This window comes from Taudactylus pleione, unplaced genomic scaffold (assembly GCF_031769625.1).
Source record: "Taudactylus pleione unplaced genomic scaffold, aTauple2 ptg000217l, whole genome shotgun sequence".
NCBI lineage: Eukaryota > Metazoa > Chordata > Amphibia > Anura > Myobatrachidae > Taudactylus > Taudactylus pleione.
In genome coordinates, this window is record NW_028284619.1 from 2838565 (window position 1) to 2858622 (window position 20058).

The following is a 20058-nucleotide window of genomic DNA, read 5'->3' on the forward strand; positions in this document are numbered from 1 at the left end:
CAAGAAATATAAGTCAGTTTTAAAGCTGTTGATGACTTACAAGATTATTTTTCCCAAATAATAAACCTATCCTAAAAGTATACCTCTTAAATAGGCTTTGCCAGCAATTCCTCTGCTATGACCGACCATGATCACACAGTGAAGCTTTTCGCCCTATCTAATAAATAAGACACGTTAAGCGGGCCATAATTCAGACCCAGGGACGTGCAGTCAGGTAGGCAGAGACTCCACTGTCATACTCCTGAGATTTTATATAAAAATGATTAGAATAATACAGGGGTTCCCAACCAGGGTCCTCAAGGCACACTAACAGTCCAGGTTTTAGGGATAGCCATACTTGAGCACAAGTGACTTAATTAGTACCTCAGTTATTTTGATTTAACCATCTGTGCACAATCATGGCTATCACTAAAACCAGGACTGTTAGTGTGCCTTGAGGACAGAGGTTGGGAGTCACTGGAATAATACAAAGAAGATATTTATAACTTATAAACATCTTCTTTGTCTATTGCAATCATTGTTATAGATAACACTCACCAGGTTTGTGGAGCTCCCTGGGACTGCAGGGAGTTGAGAAATGAGGCAGCAACAGCTCAGCCTCGCTTCTATATAGTCAGATACTGCTTGCAGAGCTGGGGGTGGGGCCACACCACGGGTAGTAAGCTGCACAGAAAGTGAGCTAATAGAGGCATGCCTCTGAGTATGGGGGCGTGTCTTGAGCACTGATGGACACTTTTGATGTGTCATATAACCAGGAAGTGCACTGCAGTGATTAGATCGCAGCTCAGACAGCAGCAGCAAGAGAAGACACAGTGATGCAGGTTGGAGAGTGTCATGTGAACTCAGGGCCTGATTCAGAGCCGGACGCTCTGACCAGAGCGCTCGCTCTGAATCAGGGCCCTCCTACCTAACATTGGAGCGGCCTCTTGGACGCTCGCATAGCTGTGGGTTACCACCCATAGCTTATGCGAGCGTCCATGATGATGGTTGCGATGGTTGCACGCCCACCAAAGGGGGAGTGCTGTCAATCACCATCGACAGCACGCCCCCTTTGGTGCGAGACCCATAGCTCCCTCCGTCGTGCGCATGTGCATTAGGGCACCATTGACCCGCTTGCGAGCGTCCTTCGCTCGCGAGCGGGTCTGAATTAGGCCCTCAGAACCATCTACATGTGTGCCTCCCCAGCCATTGACCTCACCGCACCTCACTGATCAGATCAACTTTCCTGCAACTGACCAACCGTCCAACTTGTCTGTACTAAAATGGTGCTCCACACACCTAACCAACTTTTTTATCAGACCAGCCAACTTCTCTCCAACTTGTGATCTACAGAAGTTGGAGGACAGTGTATGCTTACTTCTGCATGTTTTTAATAAATAAATTATAATTTTTTAAGAGAAAAAAACTTTTGAATGTATATTTATTTCAATAAAAGTGGGCTTATTTTTTTTCATTTCACATTTTTTTTACAGCGAACTACAGGTCCCAGCGTGGCCTAGCTGGAAAGGCAACCTGGCACTTGGAAAACCACAAGTGCAAGCTTGCCCTTGCACATGTAGCACAGAATCTCCTGTTACATTAGGGCTGCAGCATTCTCCTACTGATTTTCAATGAACCTTAAACTGGGTACACACTAGATGATGGTACTTAGCACGACATCGCTAGTGACGGGACCCTGGGTGATTTAGATAGCAACCTGCGGGAACGCGCATATCATGGGTACACACTAGATGATGGTACTTAGCACGACATCGCTAGTGACGGGACCCTGGGTGATTTAGATAGCAACCTGCGGGAACGCGCATATCATGGGTACACACTAGACGGTGTACCCGATTTGTTTCTCCGATCCGCAGGATCGGATGACATATCGTCTAGTGTGTACCCAGGATAGGTAAAGTAATAAGGGCAAAGCAATATATATTTAGATACAAGTTGAAACAATTACATAAACAGGAGACTAATTGATACTAAGAGGTATATTTACTAAAGTGCAGGTTTTTAGAAGTGTTGCCCATAGCAACTATTCAAAATCTACTTAGCATGTATCTAGCACCTTCTAAAAGATTATATCTAGAATCTGATTGGTTGCTACGGGCAACATCTTCACTTCTAAAAACTCTCACTTTAGTAAATAGAGGCCTAGTTGTTACCTACACTGAAAGCACTGGGAGACTAATACAAGTTTGCTTGTTAGACGTTTCAGAAGGAAACCACACTACTAAGAGAACTATTTTACAAGGCTTTCTAAATCAGGAAAATGCAAGGAATAGTCAAACTGTAATGCATAGTGTCTGCAACTATATGGACTATAAGTGCGAGAAGAAATACTATTTCCCTAATTATATATCAAGTTGGCAATAGGAAAATAACAAACAATAACACCCTACAATAATTAATTGGCCCATAAATAAGCTATGATAGACAAGGAGCGTTTTAGTCTGGCCTGAAGGTGATCAGAGGGCTGGATACATAACAGTCTACCCTCATCCATCTGTTCAGTGTGGATACAGTATTCGAATGTCTCCTTTATCTGTACAGTCTATGTAAGAGCCCGGCCCTTCAGGCTGATAGTATACTCCTTAATACAGTGCAAATAAAAGTCATTATACACAAGTCCTAAATAAGCGGCGTCCTTCTTAGTAAATATCTTACAGGTAAGATAGTGGGTTTGCTATCGCAGCAGCTTGGGGACCTGTAAGAGAGGTCCTGGATCCGAAAGCAGCCACGGTCACCTCTTGTAAGACTAGATGGCCTAAGGAGGGGACGTGCAGAAGCAGCAACTACCCTCCTCCTCATGGTCCGCCGCCCACGGATCCCTGGCTGACAGGGGCAGCCCCGGCAGTGATGGATATATGGATGGTGAAAGGTAGGCAGACATTGCCTGCCAGTCCGCCTTACTTATCGTTCAGTTGGGGGGGGAGTTGGAAACGACACTAGATTCAGTGGGAAAAATTAAACATGTTTGATTCTCCCAACTAGTTGGAACAACCGTTTTTTTGCAGTTCAAATGCCATACTGTCTGATTATCATTCCAACCAGCCAACTCGTTGCCAAGTTGGAACAATATAGTTGTGGCAGGGTTGGACTGGACCACAGGGGTACAGGGGAAATCCCCGGTGGGCCCCACTGCCTGAGGGCCCATCCTCCTCCTCTAGGTGTCAGGTTCCATTAGATGATCAGATACCTGGTGGAGTAGTACCACTGATCAACATAATGGCTTGGTTCCTTTCTATAGAAACTACAGATTTGCCTATTGGTTAGCTAAGCATCTGTGGTGGCTGGCCACAGCCCCCTGGAGGATGGCCACACCCCTTAAGCATGGGCCCCTACCACTGCATTCTCCCGGTGGGCCCTTCGTGCCTCAGTCCGACACTGAGTTGCGGTGTATGGCCAGCTACGACCATTGTAAAATGGCTGGATGCATGACCAGGCTCTAACTGACTTATTTTTCTTCTCTTTTCTGTAGACGTGTCACTACTGCCCAATTGCTATGTGCAATGGTTTAAATTTACAATAACATAAAAAATAAAAACTAGATTTTTTTTATGGTTTCAGTATACAAAAGGTATCAAACAAAAATAAACATTATAAAGATAAAAACTAAAGTCAGTAAGTATTTCCTCTTCCATTGATTTGATATTACTACATTATATGTACGGTGTAACAGTCTGTGCCTTCCTTATGCTATCACATTAATGATTACCATAAAAGTAGCCCTGTTGGAAGCAACATAATGTATCATGTCCATATATACATTTACATACATACATACCTGAATTTAGACTTGGAAATGGACTGACTGAAATAAAAGAAAGACAGTGACTGTCAGCATAAATATTAGTAACTCTATTGTCAGGTTTGGCAGCACAGTAGCAGGGCCGGTCCAAGCCAAATTTTTCTGGTAAGCAAATATAGATTTTGGCGCCCCTTGGTGAACTTTTGCACACCCCAGGAAAAAGAAGTGGGCGTGATCTTGCAACTGCGCGACGCCCCTGTGCTTAAGTTCTTGGAGATAGAGCAGCCGGCAGCCAATCAGAAAGATAGGATGGGAGGGGGAGATTCCCAGCCAGGGGAAACTTCCTCTTATCAGGGTACCCGGCGTAATGGTAGGGCCAGTCCTGCATGTTTGCCATAAAGGTTAGCATGAATGCCTCAAACCACTGAGGTCAATTCCCACCAAGGTCCTAACTGTGTAAAGTTTGTATGTACTCCCCTTGTTTGTGTGTTTTTCCTCCTGGTGCTCCGTTTTCGCCCCACCACCAAAAAACATACTGGTAGGTAAATCGCATTGATAAAAATATAACACTAGTGTATATGTGTGTGCAGGTACATGTGATAGGGAATATACATTGTATGTCGGGACTGATGAGAATGACCAAATATTCTCTGTACAACTCTGCGGAATACTGTATGTGTGTGCTATATAAATAACTGTTAATAAGTTTGCAGACTACAACTCTATGCCATAATTACAGTAATCTGCTAGCTAAGACACATTAAACTCATATCTAACATTGAACCTCTGTTAGGTGGGGCGATATCAGATAAGGCAGTTTTTTGTATGGCTGATTTTCGATTTATCGGAGACAACCTTCATTTTTTAATGGTCTCTTTTCTAGGTCAACACTGTACAAATACAGTATATAATGTGGAGGGAACTATATTACTACAGCTTTAATTTATAATGTACATCAAGGATTCCACAGAAGATTACTTGGGTACAAGGTGAACAACTTAGACAGATATAGACACAATCACATTTGACCCTTTTGCCTGTAGGATCCAGAACTTAGGCAGCACAGATGGTGTAATGGTTAGCATTACTGAATCACAGCACTGAGATCATGCGTTCCATTCCCTCTATGGCCCTAACTGTGTAGAGTTTGTATATTCTCCCTGTGCCTCCGTGGATTTCTTCCGGGTGCTCCGGGTTTCTTCCCGCACTCAAAAAATATACTGGTAGGTTAGTTGGCCCCCAACAAAATTAACCCTAGTGTGATAGTGTATATACAGTATGTGGTAGGGAATATAGATTGTAAGCTCCACTGGGGCAGGGACTGATGTGAATGGCCAAATATTCTCTGTAAAGCGCTATTATTATTTATGTAGCGTGGAATATGTGTGTGCTATATAAATAACTAGCAATAAATAAATAACTTACCACATACTACCGCAACATCCACCACTGTCTCCATCTCCTCCGGCATTCTCTGTATTTACGGATTCAGTTTCGCTGGTCGGCATACTCGCTATAAAGCGAGAAATATGGTTTTAATTATCAGTAAATTCTACATCATTTTTTTTATCATCCCCGCAGATATTTTCACAGCACGGATTGATATACAGCAGCTCTAATATTAGGAACGGAATATATAGGAAATTATAATGAATAATGGAATGTTATATTGTTCTCATGGACCACCTGCCAAGTTTATTGGGCCAATATCTGTGATGAAAATCTTATACCGTCTTTATTGTTTTTGCTTTGCAAAATGCTGAGATTTAATACGGTAATTTTTCATGAGCTCGCTTTTAGCTATCCAAAACACTAACATGCCACCAAATTATATAGATCCACCAATCCCTTTGTCCCGCAGAGAATAAATGAGCTAAAATGTTTGGTTAGATTTGTTCTGGGCATCTGTCAGCAATATAAACGTAACAGTACATAAAGGTTTTCATTTAAAATTGTCTGTGTCTCTTGACTATACAAAGCACTACACATCACACCACACAACACAGCACAACAACAACGCATTCCATAGAATAAATATAACACACACACATATACTGCAATGAACAGTAATAAAATTAAGTACAGATACTACAGTGTCCTTGAGTATTTATAGCACAGACAGCACGTTCTTACCTTTCCTGGGTTTTCAAAATAGTTCAGCTTCTTTGGGAAATCAGGTATTAGTTTTACATCCTGTCGTCAGACAGTATCTTTGAGAAAGACAGTTTCCTTCAAGTCAGTGACTTGAAATGATTATACAGAGCACCCTATTCTAACCACCAACCACACTAACCACTGGTTACATTCTCAGCACAAAAGTGCATTGCAATGCATTCATTTAATCTCTGTCACTCTCTTTATAAAGCCACCCTTATTATAATACCACATCTGGCCTGTATATTAAGCCAGTGTTATAAAGTGGAAGTGCAATATAAACTGCCGTCATCAGCTTCATTAGATTTTCTTTTTTGTACCAAATTCTAATTTAATTTATTTTTAAAACAGACCAGGGGGCTGATGCAGAGCTAAGCATACACCTGTTGGCGGATCCAGAGCCTTTGAGAGCTCACGCGGGCCCAGGAACTGGGGAGTGGCCAAATCTGGGAGGCGTGACCACCATGCACCACCCTACATCCACGTACGGTGTCCTTTTACCTATCCAGATGTGATAAACATATCATCCAGACCCAGGCTCCCTGCTCCGTGTCCAGTCTGCAGACTGCTCTCCCTTCCACTACTGCATGAACAATAGCTTCCTCTGGCTTCCTGTTGCTTTGGCCATGGTGGTCTTTACCCGGTGCGCATTGACTCCTTCTCACTGCACCCTCTACAGCTGCATCAGCTCCTGCAAAGACGTATCCACCGCTGTCTGACCAGGCTGCCGGGGATAGGCATTTGCAGTGTGTTGCGCAGTGCTGCACTCTGCAAAGGGGAACATTTTTCGCCCTCAGCAGCTGACCTTTCTGTGCGTGGTGCCGTATGTTGCAAACTAGGGCCCAGGCAGGACTGAGGGCTATGCAGAGTTGGCTATAGGTAGCTGTAAATACTCCTGAGTCCATACGCATCTTTTGGGCCAAGTATTTGCCAAATTTTGGGCCTGATTCAGAGATGTAGCCTAATGCCAATGTTTACACAGTCTGAGCGATTATCAGTAATTGGTGTCTGAGCGATTATCAGTAATCGGTATCTGAGTGTGCGTCTGAGTCGCACTGCGCATGCATCAAGTTTTGTTTTCATCGACACTTGCAGTGAGGATTTATTCGCAAAGTGACTGACAGGCAGGGGCCGTTTGTGTGAGGCAACGGGGAGGTGGCAACTCAAACGCAGGTATGGCCACTCAAACGCAGGTATGTCGCGACCATTTTCCAGGCGTCTCTGCCTGCGACTGAGATTCCATACACAATAAAAAAGGCTCCTGTGTATTTTCATATTTTCGCACAGTTGCGGTGTACAAATCCACAGCTGCAGTGGCATTAGCAACCATGTCTGGATCAGGCCCTTGGTCTGTGCACACAGGGCTGGATTCAGAACGGCTCGCTAGATGCGTTCGCACGCACCCAGCGTATGCAAATTTGGCAAAGGCCGGCGATCGCATGGCAAGGCATTAGTACGCCCACTATGTGTTAGCGTGCGATCGCATTGTGTATGCAGATGAAGACGCCCACTTACGCAGGTCATCTCCAGGAAGTGTATGCAACCATCGGTAACATCGAGTACCATCGGCTGCATATGCAGCACTTGTGGCTGACCATACCCTACTGCAAGCACTACAAGCGCTTCAGTGTAAAATCCAGCCAAGTGGCGTCTACTATGACGCTGCATCTTAATTATACACACCTCTGAAACGGCGTTAAAACGCTCAGGCACGACAGCGTTCGCACCTCCACTCCCCCGTTTCTAGCGGCCAGCCCGTCACCACCCAGAAACGGCTTCTCCTGTCACTCAATCAGCCGGGCAGTCTATGTGCAGCGAGCGAACACTTCCCGATCGCTCAGTCTGGTTCGCGCACTGTGAATGGATCTGAATCGGGCCCTCAGTTCGGCAGCATCATATTCCTAAATTCCATCCATCTCTGCATCAAGTCCAAAATGTTTAACAATGGGAAACTATGTAATAACCATGTATAGGGAGATAAGGATCATCTTGGGAGACCCCTGACAGCATTATGGACACAGGGCCTGATTCAGAGCCGCTCGTAAGCGGCAGTACGCTCGTTCCGAGCGATGTTCGCACTTCTGCGCATGCGTACGGTTTATAATACGCATGCGCGAACCAGTCAGTGCGGCCGAAAAACGTTTGTTCGCTATATAGCGAATGCCTGCTACTTTGAGTGACAGGATGAGGTGTATGTGGGTGGTAACAGGGGAAGGTGCTTGAAAACGGGGAGTGGAATTAAGAACGCAGGCGTGCTTAAAGGTCAAAACGGGCGTTTTATGGGTGTGCATAATTAAAACAGCAGCGTCATTGACCACGTCATCTGGTTGTTTTATAGTCAAAACTGCTCGCAATATAGTGGTAGGAAAAACCAACCACAAGAATAGCGAGCAGTTCATACGCTGATCGATGTACTCGATTAATCTAATAAATAGCGGACATTATGTATGATGCGAGCGGCCAGGGGGCGTATTTTTCAAATAAACGTCCGCATGTTTTGTTCGCTCGTTCAGACATGGAGGCGTCAACAGACCGCAAAGAGCGAACGGTTCATTTGAATAGCCACCCCCTTTTTCTGAACGAGCGAGCGCTAATTGCGCCGGCACTGAATCAGGCCCATAGGGCCTGATTCAGAGCCGGACGCTCTGACCAGAGCGCTCGCTCTGAATCAGTGCCCTCCTCCATGAAAATGGAGCGGCCTCCTGGCCGCTCGCATAGCTGTGGGTGACCACCCACAGCATATGCGAGCGTCCATGATGATGGTCGCGATGGTCTTGACCATCGCCGCCATCGGGCTTGCGACGGAGACCCTGCGGTAGGGTCTCACTGCCGCAAGCCCTGGAGTGATTTTTCTATCAGAGCCAAAATCACTCCCACTGACATCACTAGTGAAAGGCGTCTGAACTGCTCGCAGTGCTTGTGGTTGGATTTTCCTACCGCAATCATACGAGCAGTTCAGGCTAAAAGACAACCAAGTGACGCGGTCAATGACGCTGCTTTGTTAATTATGCACACCTTTAAAACGCCCGTTTTGACCATTTGGCACGCCTGCGTACGGATCTCCACTCCCCGTCTTCAAGCACCTTCCCCTGTTACCACCCACATACGCCTCATTCTGTCACTCAAATTAGCAGGCATTCGCTATTTTGCGAGCACACGATTTTCGACCGCACTGACTGGTTCGCGCATGCGTACTAAAACCCATACGCATGCGCAGATGTGCGAACATCGCTTGGAGCGAACGAGCGGCCGCTCACGAGCGGCTCTGAATCAGGCCCTATGATGTTTAGCACTTTCAAAGGCACAATATATAACTGTAACATGGATTTTGCAGTACAAGTGTTTGCTCTCCCTACACTAAACTCCCCTTTAATTATGACAGTGGCTAAGACACAAAGGGCCTGATGTACTTTGCTTCATAGAAGCGTGCATGAAAAAAGGGCCTATATTCATCCATGTGCAGAGTTGCATGCATCTTGAGATACAATCACATCTGCACGCGCGTTTCGTTTACTACTTATCATAATCATCAGGGCAGACTTGCACCGGACCTACAGTATCCTAGGTACAAAATATATGTCTCCAAGCTGGAGTTTTTTCACATACGTCTAGCTCTGCGTAGCCTGCAGTTGCCTAAACATGCCAGACTGAATGTGCCTACGTGAGAACGCCAGGTTACTCCTCCTCAATTGTAAAAGTAGATGCAGGTGTACAACTGCCGTGGGGATGTAGTCCGACAGTTATGATGTCGACATTAACATGTCGACAGGCAACGTGTGGACACTTGTTCTTCAATGTCAACATGTGAAATGATAGAATGTGTGACATTAGGGATAGACTGCGGGAGAAAGTTTGGGGGGGTAGTTAGGGTCATGCTGCGAGAGATGGGGGGCTTGGCACTAGAAGGAGGGGTTAGGGATAGGGGGAGTATGTACCGGGACACTGAATGATCACAGGTCTGATCAGGGGGTGACAGTCACATGACTGCTGGGACCTGAAAGACGACGCTGGAGCCGCTGCAGCCTTCGGGAACAGGAAAGTCACCTCTGGGCCACCAGGGACAAAATGACGACATTCTAACACGTCAACATTTCCACAGTGTTTACATGATGAATATTGATATTATGGCTTTTGACATATTATAACACAACCCCTTCCGTGTGCCCATTCCCACAACATGCACAGTGCAAATTTTTACACAATACGCTCTGCAAACACGCGTACATTTAGCTCTGCCTCAGCCCGTAATAGCTGGGTGCTACCGAGAACATAAAACACACATATATATACAGTAAGTAAATAGTAGACTAAACACAAAAGAAAAAGTATAAAGATTGGAAAAGAAAAAAAAAAACACTATCTTACTGCAGCCTTTTCATTGCAGGCAAATACGACCTTGTTTTGCACATGTAGCAATATTACAATATACCAGCTTGCAGGATTAGGGATTTTACAGATTTGTGGGGGAAATAATACTGTTTTAGTAAGCCTATTTGGCAGCAGCTCTGGCAGCCTCATTTATGTCACAAGTTCCAAAAGACAAGTTTTATCTCACGCAGAAGAAAGCACCGGGAAGAGGTGTGTACTGTACTGTCAACGGGACAGTGATTTCAGTGATGGGACAGTGATGTATATACTGTAGCATCAAGTCTGAAGATATAAGGACCACTACAATATTATCACAAAGTCCTCAGACAAGGACACTATTGTGCGCTGTAGTTCAGCCTGACCCATCTCTATCCCACAAGTTAGTGAAACTTACAAGGAATAACTGCCTATGTCCCTCATTTGGAAGAAAGACACCTCTCTCTTGGAAGGAAGTTCCCACTTTTGAAAGAACAATCCCTCATTTGGAAAGACGGTCCCTTTTTTGGAAGAACAATCCCTCATTTGGAAGGACGGTCCCTTTTTTGGAAGAACAATCCCTCATTTGGAAGGACGGTCCCTTTTTTAGAAGAACAATCCCTCATTTGGAAGAATGACACCCCTCTCTTGGAAGAAAGTTCCCACTTTTGAAAGAACAATCCTTCATTAGGCAGGATGGTCCCTTTTTTGGAAGAACAATCCCTCACTTGGAAGGACGGTCCCTTCTTTGGAAGAACAATCCCTCATTTGGAAGGACGGTCCCTTTTTTGGAAGAACAATCCCTCATTTGGAAGAATGACACCTCTCTCTTGGAAGAAAGTTCCCACTTTTGAAAGAACAATCCTTCATTTGGAAGGACGGTCCCTTTTTTGGAAGAACAATCCCTCATTTGGAAGGACGGTCCCTTTTTTGGAAGAACAATCCCTCATTTGGAAGGACGGTCCCTTTTTTGGAAGAACAATCCCTTATTTGGAAGGACAGTCCCTTTTTTGGAAGAACAATCCCTCATTTGGAAGGATGGTCCCTTTTTTGGAAGAACAATCCCTCATTGGAAGGACGGTCCCTTTTTTGGAAGAACAATCCCTCATTTGGAAGGACGCTCTGTCTTTTGGAAACAAATCTTCCAGCCACTCTCCATCTTAACCGTCCCCACGTTTAGGACCGTTGTATAATATACTGTAAGCATAATCTCTACTGTTGGCTCTTACATATATAATAACATCTTAGCTGCATATTATGTGTATATTAAACTATGCTTTAAGTTGTCTGGACGTCTGCTAGGGTGAGTGAACCAAAAAAAAAAAAAGGATGTTTATAACAAATCAGTATTCCGTTTATTTGCCTATAATAGATATGCACAGTAATGGGAAACGTAAGTAAAAAAACAGGGACAAGTTATACAAATAAAGGCATTATTTTAATAGGTGATTGATATAATAATATAGGCCTGAGTGGAGCACAGCAGAAGTTGATAATAGGAGGTAGTTATTATTTATAGCAAGGTGCTGAAAGCGGCTGATTTGCCCACCACAAACGGGTTCACCTTTATAGCTTTGTTAATGCAGGATCCTGGATAACAGAGCCCTTAAGGCACCTTCTATCTTTTCCAACTAGTCACCCTGTTTCAAAGACAGATATATCTACTTCCTGCGAGTTGCTTGAATAAACTGATTACAATTTTCCAGCACAAATCAATGACAGTAGGCACAGATTTGGAGCAAGGCTGCTGTAGCCCAAGGAACAATAGGTACTGTCAGGAACTGTACTGATGCTTTGTACGCAGGGCTGTGCAGTAATATGCTAGATGCAGGAGGCGTCTTGTGTAAATAGACTCCTCCTGCTGGCGTCCTAAGATGCAACATCTTATCACTTTACGTTAACATTGGTCACCAGTCAGGTTACTCAGAATGGGCAGTGTTTTCACACAGCTGAAGCCAGTGAAGCTGCGTACAAGGATTTAGCCACTGGCTTCACCATGCCCAGAAAAAAGGTCTGACATGCCCCCGTTTTTTGGGATGCCGACTGACGCTGCCCCTCCAAACGGGCGCAACCTGTAAATCAGGACGTCCGGGGCTGTCAAATGTGGCCGTCTGGGCACCGCGAGTGAGTGAGCAGAAGGAGATTTGCACATACACAGTACAGATCCTGCATATGTGTAGATCTTCAAACATTGGAGCTAAGCCGCACACACTAGACGATGTGTGTATGCAGCGAGATCGTCAGCGGCGTGCCCGGCATCGGCAAGTATGATGCACGACAGCGGGGAGGGGGAAGGCATGCTGCGTTCAGCAGCATGACATCGCTCACGATATCCGCAGATTGGACTGCATGTACAGCCAACTTGGGATATCGTTAACGACCCGCGGGAGCACGCATCGTTGGTTGTTCGGACCATACACACTAGACGATATGAATGATATATCACTGAACGATATCGTTCTCGTTCAGTTTTATCGTCTAGTGTGTATGCCCCTTTGCACGCAAACTATTGGGTTTGCATAGAACTCAGGCCCTTACTGTGCATGGCACCCGATATGGAACTGCAAAATCCACCAATTACACCACCCCTTCTACAGCAGTAAGAGAAGATCTCAACTACAGTAGTTCTCACTATAAAAAGTCACCTCTATGCCCATTAGCTCTAACTGGAGTTGTTTCTCAATAGGAAATTAATGTGGGAAAAAAAATTCTGATTACTGAGCTTGGAGTAAAAAAACTTCCTAGTGCATTGCATGGCTGTGATCTTATACATGTAGCTATAATGTGACGATTTCCATCTCAATCATTGTGTAAATGTGGAAGAAGAAGGTGACAGTGAGTGGATGAGCAGAAGTTTGCATTTGCCAGATGGGCAGATTAGGAGAGTGATGACGATCCCTGCTAAGCACTGAGCACTGGGACTTTGGGGACACTGGGATGTATGCTGTGCAGAGAGTTCAAAACTGAGATTTCATTTACTGTACCAAGACTACTGTGAGGCACACTTGACGACTTTCTGGCTGCCAGGTTGGCGATGCAGGGGCCGTGGCTGCGGCAATGGTGGGCGTTGCGGGGGCATGGTGAGGGGCTCCACCCCTCGCTATACAATGCTGATATTACCGACACTGTAAAGCAGGGGGCGGGGCTACAATGATGCAATCACATCATTCCCCCAAGGGACCACCCACTTTCACTCGTTAAGTGGCCGGCTGCGGGGAGGATGAGACCGGGAGACTTGACTTCTCTTGCGGGTGGAGCGCCACCCGATTTTCGAGAGCTTCTTGTCCAATCCGGGAGAGTCGGCATGTATGCTGTGAGGAGACAAAGGTTTGGAGAGGGTTTCTTGCTTGGTGTGGAAGAGAGATTTTGCAAAAACACCCGAAGTGTGCAACAGCTCCCAGAGATCGGGTGACATCTGCACCTTAGCATAGTGCGCTTTTTCAGATTCTCTCTATTCTCCGTAACCAGACCATAAATGATTTGTGGTTTACCTTTGTGGTCCGATTATTCCAGAGAACATCAGTTATCCACTGAATGGTGTCTATATTACATTCAAACAGCTTTAATGTTATTGGCTGTCAGGTTGGTTCTGAACTAGAACATACAGTAATGACAGTGAAAGGCATACAGTTATGAAAACTGATGCACCGGTAAGTGCGTACAATGATTGTGTAACCCTTGGCAACCAGCTTCTGATGTTTTTCAAGTACAGTTAAAACAAATGAAAGCAGGTATCTGACTAGTCATATATGTAGCCAGTGTCGGACGGGAGGATGAAGGGTCCACAGGTAATGCAGTGGAAGGGGGCCAAGCTTAAGGGGTGTTGCCAGACACCATAGAGGGACTCAACCAACCAATAGAGAGGACATGCAAAGATCCGGACCACCCACTCCAATTGGCAGGAGAGATAATCTTGGTGTAGTTTCCTTAAAAACAAACAAAGAACCCAAATTCATCCATGATCTTTCTCAACCAAGTTACTATCCTTAGGCAGTGGAGCCCACTGGGGATTTCCCCTGTACACCTGTTGGCCAGTCCGACCCTGTAGGTCCCATAATGTAAATATGACTGGCAGAAGTGAAGCAATGGCCCCTCATTAATTGTATTGTACTACATATTGGGTCTAAATGAATATTCATTGATATGGATCATAAATGTACCAGTTAGGAGAGGGTACTGTTTGTAACTCCAGCCTGCTTGCAGCAAGATGAACATGGGAGATAACACAAAGGTGGAGGCCAAGATGGTAAGTGCGGTGCTATAAATTGTGTCACAGTACCCCAGTGTACAAGACCACAAATCTCAGCACACAATGATGCAATTCATCGCAAATCGCATCATCAAGCACTCCCAGACCATCAACTTCCCTAGGGAAGTGGTCGGATCCAGGATGCAGGTATCCCAGACATTGCAGAAGAGTTGGCAAGTATGATTTCTCAGCAGGGCCGTGGCTAGGGTAGTGCCATCGCACAGGGCACCACAGGTCAGGGGGCGCTGTTTGGGCCTGTCAAATTTCTGTTTATTATCATTCTTGCTTGTAGCTTCCTCTTATTTCATCCCCAGCATCTCCTGGCCTCTCCTATCTCTTCCCTGGCCCTTCCCCATGAAGCCGTGGCCCTTTTTTGGGTGTATTATGTCCCTTTGAAAAATGAGGGGGGTGCCAATGCTCTTTCTGGCACAGGGCACCAAAAAGTCTAGTTACGGCTCTGTTTTCAGTACTGTCCCTGCACAGGTGACAACTGCATGTTGCACTCTGTAATATGTACCTCCTTTCAATCACAGCCATTCCTTGCAAGAAATGTAATGTTGGTTCGACCACAAGAACATAACTGGGTCAGACATGTCAGCTACAGCTGAGTTCTTCTTGTTATTTATCTAAACTGATTTATTCTTGTACTGATCATCGCCACTGGTTTCCAGAACTCTACAGGCAATTATAGCAAGGCACAAGGAAATAGTGACCATTCTCACACACACCAGGATATCTTAGCTTAGTGAATAAATATACGGTATTCTCCAATATACTCTATATTTATGAAAAACAAAATCAATAAGAATGCAGACAAAATAAAATTCCTGTATTGTATAATACAATGCAAACATGCAAGATAGCGATAGGAAAACATGCAATACACAGCAAATAGCAGCTGGCTCACAGCAAAACAGTCTTTACCATGTTTATTTGCACGATTAAAGCATTTAAACCACCGCTTCTTCTTTTCGCCTAGTAAATCCTCCAGCGTCACCCCTTCATTTCAAAGACATATTGTTTTGTCACTTAACCAGCAGGTGGCAGCAGTGTTAATATGTTACAAAATAGCACATGAATATTAAACAAAGCACTCCGCATGAAACAAAAGCAATCTCCATTGACGGCACTGCAAATGTTAATCGCAGGAGGCTTCATGCAGCTGTTTATAGTACACAAATGAATGGGCTATTAATGAACAGAGCCAAAGCAATTAAAATTAGGTGTTAAGTGGCAACATGAAACAAATACAGCGCTTAGCAATTACAGCAACAACACTGAACAATTAAAAATAAGTATAAATATGACACAGGCAGAAAAAGGTTATAAAGTAGCTGCCCTGGGGAACAATACCAAGTGCAGAGAGAACCTCTGCAGTTAGGGGTCAGTTCCCATTAAGCTGCCCACCCACTCAGTGAGTTAAATAACCAGTTTGGTAGTTTTGGAACAGGTTGGCACCAAGTGTGTGTGGCCAACGGCGCCACTGACCGAGCGGCCGATTTTGGTAAACATACACACTTACCAATCAGCCCGCACAATATGTCTGGGCAGACATGATAGACATCACTCATGGACGGGCATTTATATGCCCATCAAGTTGTGATGTCATTGTCGCTGGTTCGTGTGGCCAGCACATAGGTGGGTCGGAAGGCTGTCTGTACACACTTGTATATGTGAATGATATATCTTTTATATATATTGTGTCTGCCGGGCTGCACGGCCGTTCTATCTGTGAAAGACATCGTACACAGATGTATTGTGTGTATACACGAGCCAATACGCTAAATGACATATCGTTTGTTGGCTTTTACAACAATATATTGCCTAGTGTGAACCCAGGATAAATGAGCAGATGATGGGATCCATCTTAGTGTGTAACCCACATGTGTGGGCATTTAGGACCTCTACACCTACTATATCACAAATTCCATTATAAGCAAAACCATTGTATTTACATTTATATTATTAAATAACATATGCATTCACGATGTGCTCTGTTCTATCATGATTCTTTATTTACTATTTACTGTATATAGCATCAATATATTCAACAACGCTAAACACCCATGGGAGTATATTTACTAAAGTGCAGGCTTTTAGAAGTGGAGATGTTGCCCCTAGCACACTAATTTCTATGGGAATGTCTAAGCAGTCATTTGTTCAGCATTGACAAGTTCAGCATCATATATATATATATATATATATATATATATATATATACAATACACATAATAAGGGAGAAGGCGTGTCCGTCTGTCTGTTTGTCCTTTATATACAGCCAGAGCTTTGTACTTATATTCGTCAAATTTGGCATGGTGGCGTAGTATGACCAGGATAAGTTTTTTGCCTAGGTTTGAACTTCGTCAGGGCCACACACTGTCACACAATCCCATAAAACCGGGACACTCCTAAATTACACAGGTTCTCAGGCTGAGGGGCCGGCTTTGTACACACACTGTCAGAGTGCCTGGCAGGCTCATGAGCAGCTCAGCACTTGATACATTCAGACTGTGGCAGACAGCATAATCAATCCACAATCATTGATCCTGGCAAAATCTTAGCATACAGAGATTACAAATAGCAGTGGAGATTGATCGCAGCCACACAGTGCCACGGTGGGCAGGCCCACTAATGTCCAGAAACGGTAGTCCAGTCTCGGCATTCCTCCCCTGATGGCAGCTCTTCTAGTCATGGTTTTCAATGTTGATATGCGGACGCAGTGACAGGGATCATGCAGATTCCAGATTATCGGGAATCTGCACATGTGCCTGACCAGTACTGTGCTGTGCAATAGGGCTCTGCGATCCAACACGCAGTCCAGCAGCACACTGTCAGTGATTGACAGCACGCTGCTGTTTCTGGTAAGGGAGGGGCCACGGCCTCCGTTTCCGTTGGGGGGGGGGGAGTGGAGAGGCCAGGATTTTCCACATTTAGCCGACTGAAGGGATCGCAGATGATCTGATGCTGTGTCCTTGGACGCAGCTCAGTAATGCATGGAGGAGGTGTGATGCCTTTTGCTGCATTACCATATTACAGCTATCACAGCTGCTAACATATTAGCAGCTGCGATAGCATATCTGTCCGCAGCTGAATCTCCCCCTCTGTTCTGCAGTCATTTCTGAAACCCAAGTGGTTTTGGAAGCTATACTGATATCTGTTCTGTAAGTCAGTCTGCTCCTGATATACCCCATTCCAAACAGTATGAGGATACGCTGCCTGCACCGTCATTTATTCCTAATTTGCATCGTTATCCAGGTTATAGGCGAGGACAATGTAAAAAAATAGAGGCTGCAGGTGTACTTCATCCCGGGCAACGCTATTTTACTGTCGCAGTGTAGGTGTCAGCAGGGAGGGGTTACGATCCCCAAAGGATCATGTAGATGGAAATAAGTCCAGTCACAGTGCAACTTGTTCCCCTACAAACATGTAGAGGTAGGGCAACCCAGTCACATTTTTAAAAGTCCCTGTAAACAATGCAAATCTTCAGAGAATTTGTTGTCATTTTCTTAAAAAAACACAGTTGTACTAAACCTAATGTGACCATGTAAGACGTCTCTGTACAAAGCAAGTAGCCTACAATTACACTATCCCTGCATCAAACTCTTTGGCAGCCATCTTGTCTGTGTTGACAGATGGTGTGCTACTTTCCCAAGAGTTATTCGATTAATGTCACAAATAGGATTCTTCAAAAATTCTTGAGGGACAGTTATTAAAACAGGTGTATAGTATGAATATAATGGCATTATTGTACAGAATGTCCTTTCTGTTGGATAATTTAATTCATACCTGCACATTTTCTTAGGATGACTGTGGCACCAATTGTTGTGCTCTGCGTAATTTGGTAAACGGCTTTATCAAATACTCTCCATTCCCCCCCTTGTCAGGGATTGAGTATTCCACAGCTAAACAATGTAACTCAGGTAATGTGTACACAGGAATCTGTATATATTCATCTCTTTCCTCTCCTATGTTTTTGACAGATGAACAGAGGATAGGAAGATATACAGAGATAATTTGTCTCGGTGGAGAGAGGCAAGTTCAGTGGATACTTTACAAGAGAGCATGTTTTCTCCACAGTTCCTGTTCTGTCATTATCTCATGTAAATCAGCCATGTACACTGGATCTATATCACTCCACGGAGTCCAGGCATAGTAATGATTCCATTGTGTGTGAGACCCTGTCTCTCCTCTCTTCACCTGCCAAAATGCAGAGCATTAACAGTGGAGAGGTTTATATATAAAAACAATAGGTCTCATTCAGACCCAGTCACAAGCGCTGAGCGCTCGCAACCGGGTCGATGTTAGGGCCCTGCGCACGCGCAGCGGCCGCACTGCGCGTACGCAAGCCCCGGAGCGAGAGAGGAAATCTCTCGCTCCGGAGCTCTCTACAAAAGGGGTGGCTGTTGATGGTGATCGACAGCTCGCCCCGTTTTGTAGGCGGGGCGGGGGGGTAGCTACACAAACGGAGGCGTTCCCATTTTGTGGGTGGCCGCACTGACATCAGCAGTGATGTCAATGGGGAGCTTCCTGCTCGATCAGAGCAGGAAGCTCCCTGGGGTTGCCGAGACCCAACCTTAGGGTCTCGTCTCAAGCCCCGATGGTCGTGATGGTCTTGACCATTGCGACCATCACCCTGATCGGTTAGCTAGCGACCAGGAGGCCTCACTACAAAAAGCAAGTGGCCGCCCTCATTCAGAACGAGCGGTAGCTTCTTGCGACCGCCTCTGAATGAGGGCCAATATGTGGAAAATACCCTTAAATGACTGGAATGTTCACTTGGGTGTTTAGGGGGTGACTGGAAACCCAAAATATTTACAAATACTTATTAAAAAAAGCACAACCATAGCTCTTCAAGTTGAAAGTTTACAACATGATTCAAAGACACGAAGGCCCGTATTCAATTAGAGGCGAGAAGTCGGAAAAGTTTTGCCTGTCCGACTTTCCGCCTCCTTCGCCTGTTTCAAAGGAGAAAACTTTTTGTGCGCGTCCCCGCTTTTCTCCATATTCAATTACTAAACAGGTGAAAACGGAGAGCGGCGAACGCGGAACAGGTGGAAAGTACTGTCAGAAGTGGGGAAATCAGTCTATACCCCCAAAAAAGATGCACTAACATAGGGAATCAATGTAGATGTGTACTAATAGCCCTAATAGAAGTGTTTGGGGTACTTCAGTAGTTTAAATTGCTTCTTATTAGCGTCTTTGCAAAAGTGGTGAAGAATGGCATTAAGCTGTATTTTTTGGTGAAAATAAGTATTCCAGTCAAATTTGGGGTACTGGAAAATGGGTGCTAGCGTATTTTTAAGTTTCTAAAGTGAACTTTTAAAAAACATGAAAAACCACCCACAAACATGCACCTGCCATCCCAAACACTTGGCCCCTCCTTACAGCACCCCAAGAAGTCTATTTCACTAGTTTGTATAGTTGTTCCCCCACTTTTTACTTTTTCGCCTCCAAAACGAAAGTACTTTTTTGGGGCGTTCTGAGTTAATTATTATTATTATTTTTTTGCTGATTTGTCCTTTGGGGGGCTGTCCCAAGGGTCTGAGTCGTTTCCCAACGTTTGCACCCCAAA

At 44.8% G+C, this 20058-nt stretch overlaps 1 protein-coding gene across 1 annotated transcript in view; it reads right to left on the reverse strand.

Annotated features, from left to right (window-relative positions):
- The window catches only part of CACNA1D (calcium voltage-gated channel subunit alpha1 D), a 417969-nt gene that overhangs the window by 162119 nt on the left and 235792 nt on the right, over positions 1–20058 (reverse strand). Inside the window, 2 exon segments of the mRNA XM_088478679.1 lie at positions 3776–3802; positions 5165–5252. Coding sequence (XP_088334805.1) covers positions 3776–3802; positions 5165–5252 — 115 coding nt within the window.